This window comes from Salvelinus sp. IW2-2015, unplaced genomic scaffold, assembly GCF_002910315.2.
Source record: "Salvelinus sp. IW2-2015 unplaced genomic scaffold, ASM291031v2 Un_scaffold16323, whole genome shotgun sequence".
NCBI lineage: Eukaryota > Metazoa > Chordata > Actinopteri > Salmoniformes > Salmonidae > Salvelinus > Salvelinus sp. IW2-2015.
In genome coordinates this window covers 1,333,509-1,340,718 of record NW_019957534.1, presented here as the reverse complement: position 1 = coordinate 1,340,718, position 7,210 = coordinate 1,333,509, and the positions used below count along the sequence as shown (strand labels likewise).

The 7,210-nt window shown below is 44.6% G+C and overlaps 2 protein-coding genes across 2 annotated transcripts; one reads left to right on the top strand and one right to left on the bottom strand.

The window, feature by feature from the left end:
• The first annotated feature begins 417 nt into the window (after positions 1 to 417).
• On the top strand, positions 418 to 2,475 carry LOC112080412 (inositol 1,4,5-trisphosphate receptor-interacting protein-like). Its single transcript, XM_070442580.1, has one exon. The coding sequence runs from the start codon at positions 479 to 481 to the stop codon at positions 1,817 to 1,819; it is 1,341 nt and encodes a 446-aa protein (XP_070298681.1). The 5' UTR covers positions 418 to 478; the 3' UTR covers positions 1,820 to 2,475.
• Positions 2,476 to 3,464: 989 nt separating this feature from the next.
• Positions 3,465 to 7,204, bottom strand: LOC112080432 (zona pellucida sperm-binding protein 3-like). Its single transcript, XM_024146205.1, has 9 exons — positions 6,724 to 7,204; positions 6,447 to 6,559; positions 6,205 to 6,305; positions 5,945 to 6,113; positions 4,298 to 4,409; positions 4,101 to 4,189; positions 3,938 to 4,017; positions 3,630 to 3,734; positions 3,465 to 3,529 (listed from the first exon to the last, which is right to left on the bottom strand). The coding sequence occupies exons 1-8, from the start codon at positions 7,078 to 7,080 to the stop codon at positions 3,631 to 3,633; spliced, it is 1,125 nt and encodes a 374-aa protein (XP_024001973.1). The 5' UTR covers positions 7,081 to 7,204; the 3' UTR covers positions 3,465 to 3,529; position 3,630.
• Between the last annotated feature and the right edge of the window lie 6 nt (positions 7,205 to 7,210).

Below are 7,210 nucleotides of genomic sequence, written 5' to 3'. Positions count from 1 at the left end.
GGCAGTTAGTCTACTGTATCCATCCCCAGAGAGGACAGAACAGGACAGGTTCAGGAGCAGGATGGTCACATAATGGCATGCAGGAGCATGAAGATTGGCTGCAGAGGGAGAGGGCAAAGCTGGAAACAGGAAGTGGCACCACTGGTAACCCAAGAGGAAGGGCCCATCGACCGAAAAACCCTTACAACTTGAAGTACAACAGGTCTATCAAATCGACCAGAACCATTTCAAAAGGGCTTGGAGGAGACTCTTATCGAACAGAAACATTCTCGAGGAGAAAGAGGAGAAAGATGAAGAGAAAGAGGAGGGATCTCACATTGACCATAAGCTTTCACAAGTACACCAAGATGTACCTAAGACAGAGCAAAACCTCTCACCAGAGGACAAGGAACAGTCTACCATTGACCTCAGCTATCATTAACCCTTTCACAAGGAAACGACCAAGAGCAGCCTGCTTCAGACACAGAGGCATCTCACAATGACAAGAAACTGTACCACTTGGACAAGGACATGGCGAATGTCCATCAACAGTGGCCACAAGAGGTCCAGACTGGTAGTTGCCATAGTGACCAACAGACATCACCAGAGCGTCAGGAAGAGTCTCAGGTCGACCAACAGCAATCTAAAACAGACCAGGAAGCAGAACAGGAGGTGTCACCATCTCAGAACGTCACCCATCTTCAGTACATCATCAGAGGGGAACCAGCAAGAGCATCTCACAGACCAGCCGTCTAACACACATCAGGAAGTAAAAGTACCACCTAACCTCAGAAAGTCAGACGACCAGCAACATCTCACAGAACAATATAACACAAACCAGGAAGAGACACCGATTCTCYGTGAATCATCAAAGGATGACCAGCAGCAYGAGCATGTCACTAATATCATAGACTCGGAGAGCGACTACACCTGGTACCTATGGAACGCATACTCCCTCATCTCTTTTGTTCATTTCTCCATTAAATTCTTCAGAAGACGTTCACAGAAGAAGCTCCATCCAGGAGAGATCKTTCAGGAGGATATGGAAGACATCTCTGTCGTGAAAAACCTCTCGGCTGAAGTTCCGCTACCGGACTGTGATACACTCAACCGTTTTTACGACAAATGTGTCAAAGTCTCACCCAATGAGAGCTGGAGGGTGACTGAGTTTGTGGAGGGTTTTGCTAATGACCTATTAGAAGCCATGAGGAGCATGAGTGATGTGGAGGTTGGCATGGTGATTGAAGACTTTGTGGTGGAGGGCAGGATCAGTTCCCTTGTGTGTGACATCATAGTCCCCATTGCCCCGTTAGAGCCATACAGTTTCCAGTTTCAACTCTGGTGTAACCAGGCTATTGATGATATGCCACCTGAAATGGAGGGCTGTGGTAGAGTCAAAATGGTGGATGGTGGTGTGAACCAAAATGGCTGCCCATGTCGCACAGCTGCCATAGGAGATGATGATATGCTTTGCCTGCTGTGTTGTGACAATGAGAAAGTCAAAGTGGTGAAAGTCACTGATGTATTGGATAGTGCTCTTTGCTCGAAACACACCCCTTACCTGGCCAAAGCCGAGGTTACCAAATGGTTCCAGACCACGATTAGAAAAGCTTGGGSACAGATATGCCACAAATACYAATTTGAGCTGACATTTCGCAATATGGACGCCCCAGGAGCTCTGATGGTTCGATTTAGATCAGGGAAYGTGATAACCTTCGATATMGCTCCRGTGGTTAAACTCAAAGACACTGAAGCTTATTTCACCATTTCTCCTTCCACCCCACCTAGGAACAACTCCTTGGACACATACTGGAGCCTCTCATTGACCACTTACATCTGACCATCACCTGCCTGAAAACTCCTGCCACATTCACTGCCTTGGAATTGTAGCGTTCCTTCACAAAAAGCAAACGGGCATCACAGGCAGAAGTCTCCTTACACGATCATCACTTCAAAACAGTGTTAATTCACTTGATTTTGAGTAAAGAGCCTTCTGACTGGTACCCTGAACACTTGGGTAGCAGGTTACGTGATGCGTTGAGCTTCCTAGAAAATAGCCTTCAGGGCAGGAAGTTGTTCACAGCTTTATTGGAAAACCTCTGGTTCCAAGTGAGATTGGACTCCCTGCTGTATTTAGTGATGCAGAGCCTGTAAACCTCTTCCGCCCTCTTGGGGTACAAAATGGCAGCTACACCAAGACTGTAAAGCACTTGCAAGAGATGCTCAGGAACTCTTCCATGCTGATACAGGAGTATTTGCCAAAGCCAAAGGAATGCAATGGTCTAGACAAAACTTCCACTGGTATAGAGTGTTGAACAATTTTAAAGGTTGATACTGGACAGTTAACTGTAAAGAGATGCCAAATCTACAATGACATTCTCAAATGCAGAGAAAGGCATCATGAGGAAAAATATGCTTAAGTGATTTCATGTTAAAATGCAACAGAAAAGTTCCACCCCACCACCCATACCCAAATAAATGCTTATTTTAAGGTAACCTGAAATACTTTCGAATTTTCTAAATGTGGGCCAAAACTACATTGGAAACATGGAAATAATTTCCTATTTGAAAGAGTAGAAATATTTCCAAATACTGAACAGACCTGGGTTCAACTGCGTGGGAGTATATACACTGAAAAAAATTTTACTAAGTTCACTTCATAAGGAAATCAGTAAATTGAAATACATTAAGCCCTAATCTACACATTTCACAGGACTGGGCAGGAGCACAGCCATGGTGGGCCTTCCCACACCCACCAACTTGGGAGCTAGGCAAAGCCAGGCCCAGCCAATACAATGAGTTTCCCCCACAAGAGGGCTTCATTACACCAGTTGCATCAGCTGTCTGAGTGGCTGGTCTCCGATGATCCTACAGGTAAGATGCTGATGTTAAGGTCCCGGGCTGGTATAGTTACTCGTTGTCTGCAGTTGAGGCCGGTTAGACAATGCCCAGTCCTCTAAAATGTGCGGTAGTTTATGGTAGTGAGATTACCATTCTGGCAAAAGCTCTGGACATCTCTGCAGTCAGCATACCAGTTGCACACTCCCTCAATTTATACATCTGTGGTTTGTGACAACTGCATATTTCATAGTGGCCTTTTGTTCCCATCAGAAGGTCCACCTGTGTAATGATCATGCCATTTAATCAGCTTCTTGATTTGCCACACCTGCCAGGGTGATGGAGTATCTTGGCAAAGGAGAAAACTCAAATATGGATTTCAACAAATGTGAACACTGAACTAAGCTTTGTAGATATGGAACATTTCTGGGTTCTTTAATTTCAACCCATGAAATTAAGTTTCATGTTGGATTTATATATTGGGGATTTTAAAATTACATACATTTCCAAGTGCATTTCCAAACACATTCCAATATTCAACTACTTCAAATGTATGTCTGAAAGTAATAAAAATGTAATAATATTTGAACCCAGTTCTGCCTGGACCTCCGCAGGCGCAGCCATTTTGAATGAACTCAATACACATGATGGTTTAAAAAGTTTATTTTATCAAAATAATTGTCCACTGCTCATCAAACCCTCCCAACAGCACCTAAAACCATGAGGGAAAAGCTATTATTTTCAGAAATTTGTGCTCATATATTAAGATACCAATTAAACATTCTTAAGAATTAAGCAGAGGGACTGAGTACCTTAAGTAGCCCCGTCGTTGAAGGTTTCCATGCTCCATGTTTTATCTTCAGCATGTTCGTCATGGGCCATCGTCATAAAATGACTGGTCACAGTTTGTGCGTGAGCTATGAGCGTTATCAGATCAGTATTGCATTTTCCACAGATTAGTCAAACAAAACACAATGTAAAATATAAAATGGTGGTATGAATGCATGCCCGCGTTAAGTCCTCAAAATGGCTTCCCATTCCCTTCTCTAATGCGCTCAGATGAAAGGGTTGGTGACAATGAGAAGACATGACTGGTCATGAACCAGGCCTACATGCTCACCGGAGGGTTGTAGAGAAGGAGAAGGACAAGAACCGACACAGCATGAGCAAACCGCAGCATCACCACCCAGTTCCACCCACCTAGGACAATCACAATAAATATTAGTTAACCCTCATAGCAAGGGGTCCCTCAGAACTCAAGTCAATCACTCAGGTGAACCTACTTTTTAGTCTTTGTGCCATAGTTGCAGGACTTGGAACTTGGAGTTGGAGTGACTTTCCCCGTAGTTATTTTACAGTGCAAGTGGAGTTTCTGGAAGAAAATAAATGGACGTTCTTTCTAAGGTGCATTACTGTAGGCCATAGTATTAAATAATCAAACCATCATGATTAGTTGTTTGGAGATGCACATGAGTCAGACCTGATTGTCCAGTCCCTGGAAGATGAAAGCTCCGATAGTGAACCTCAAAGCATTGTTGGTGGTGTGTGACAGGAACTTTGACTGGACAGTATTCTTGCCATCCACCATGCATCTAGTTAAGAGAAGATCGTGTACTTAACACTAATCCCTCCAATTTGGGACAAGGTTCACCCGCTGGGTCTTATTCTCGCCTTGTAAACCAGGGACTGAGTTACAAAAGACACTAGGGCTGTGTTTACACAGGCAGACAGTTCTGATTTCTCTTGGTTGAGGTTTAACAGCAGTTGGCATCCAATATATTGCATTACCACCCTCAACTGAATTATAGATCCATTACACTTTGTGATAAAGGGAACCAAAGATACACTGAATATTACCCTACTTAAAAACCTCATCTGATCCTTCCCCAGGCCAACGGGCTGAGAGAACAGGACACTACCATGCTACACATGTCCCCTGCACCTTACTGAAGCATATGTCACTCATTGGCCTATCCCTCTGTGCTGTCAGACATCCCATTCACAGGAATCCTCAGAATTGCTCACCCTTGACCCATTCTCTACTTCACTTCCTCAGCATTCGACACCTTCTGCACTAGTCTGACTAGCCACCGAACACTTCTGATCCCCAGCAACATGTGCACCCTACAGTTGACCACTATCCAACGAAACAACCCTGTATCCCTTGCCCTTCTGCACACTACCACATCTTGGAATCTCCCTCCTACACTGTGACATGACAATAAATGTTGCAGCTGAAACAGAGCAGTGGATTCGCCACAAAAGCTCCAACAGGATAAGTGATACATCCTAACATGATCTTGTCAGGTAAAGATGGACTCAAAAGGACTGACAGTGACTCACCGTTTCGCCACCGGGTCTGCGTCACACCAAACTACACAGGAATCTTCAACTTCCATTGCGCCACCTCTACACAACGCTACCCCAGAAATAACTCCCGCAAAGCAAGACTACACTAGTTGTGTTGCACAGAGCGCCTGCTCCCTCTGATCTAAAGAAACACAATCACAAGTCAACTTCACCGACTCAAAAGCACACCCTCTTTTCCACCCATGGATCAGCCAAAAGACCTGGTTCCATCCTCTTCAAAAATCTCAGTCCCACTGGACCAAAATGCATCTTTATCATAACCATGTCCATCAGCACAAGGCTCATGCTCCTCAAACCTTTAGCCCTTCAATTTCACCATAACTCGAACTGGCGTCTGGCCCACTCAACTTGACAGTCTTCCTCGACATACCCCTTTCCCTGTTATTGCTAGAGTCAAATTCAAACCCATCCTCTGCCGCCATCTGTCTTCACAACATCTTTCCCGCCAATCCTCTTCCCTTAACCAACATCGACTCCTGAAAAAAAACTCAATTTTCCCAAACTGAAATTTCTTTAGCCTTTGGGAGACATGCTAAGCGCTGTACTCCCACTGCAAACTTAAATTGGACCAATCAGATAAGTTCTGAAAAAGACGCGACGTGATTGGTCTTTCAACCAATTAGTGGACAATTGAGTTAGGCTGCCTGTGTAAACTGCCCAGCTTGTGAATCTAGCCAATTAACAAGCAAGAAATTAACTACCAGGAACAAGACAAAACCAGCCAAGAAGTTGTAGTTCTATAACAAAGATGTATTACCCATAGTTGTCGACCACAGTGTATTTGAGAGTGGAGTTTGGGCTAGCAGTCACGTAACAGTTGTTAATATACACCCGCCGACGCAAAGAAATGGTGGGAACTTTGGCCTCAAAGTACATTGGTTGTCCAATGAAATAGGTTTTATTTCCAGTGAGCTTGTTCCATGATTCTGAAGAGAAAGAATAGAGTTAAGGTTCTTTAATAGAAAACAATACTGCAAGTACATTCAGATTTAGGTAACATCTGTCAAGTCAACTCACCATCATAAGATGTGAGGGTGACGCCAACCTTGGATTTAAGGGCCTTGAAGACTTTTCCCGGCAAACGAGGATGAAAGCCAAACTTGTAAGAGTGGTGGATCCTGCAGAAAATGGCCATTAGTGCAGTCAGACACTCAATAGCCAGACTAGCATACTACCTAGTATGGAGCCATGTATAGGATATGCTAGTGTGGACATTGAGACGTAGCCACCAAATGTGAAATCATGAAGTGGTAGTTCACCGATTGTAGCGGCATTCGATGTGAACAGAGAATGACAACTCCCTCACAATACCGCCTATGGCCTCTGGCTCGTACTTCAGCACGTTGGAGTAGGAAATATAGTCAGCAGTACACTGGAATAGGAGAAACAACTCTAAAAGCAACCAATACATCTGAACATAATCATTAAAGCCATGGAAATACAATTCCTTCAGACCATTACAATTTGACTGGATCACTCATGGCACACATGTCTGAGTGACAGGGGATTGTATTTCTGATGGCATTGGTAGCCAACCTTTCTATGGAAGCCACAGCTTTTGATGTTGTAGAGCATGTAGTAGTGTTCCGCTGTGGATTTGTTGACTTTGCAGTTGCGGAGTTTGAGGTACTTGCAGGCGTCGGGGTTGGTGAAGGCGTCTTTTCTGATTCTCACATAAATCCTGTCGAGGTGGCACAGGACCTCAACCTTCTTAGAGTGAACTGGAGGAGCGGTGGGCGGAGATAGGGTGGGCAGCAGGATGGGCTTGACTGAGAGGGGCAGCGGCCTGAACTTCCCTTCAGGCTTGAAGACATAGGCTTGGTCCTCAGAAGCACGAATAGGGATGTATTCTGGTAGCTTCAGGTAGTCTGGCTTACGAGAATRCTCCAACATGGGAGTGGCCACGATTTGGGAACGAGACCTGACCTTGGGTTCAGATTCGTCATCAAGCCTCAGTCGCTCCGTCTCATCCCACAGAACTTCAGTGTCATTCCCGTCATCAACAGCTAAAGGGAAGCCCTTA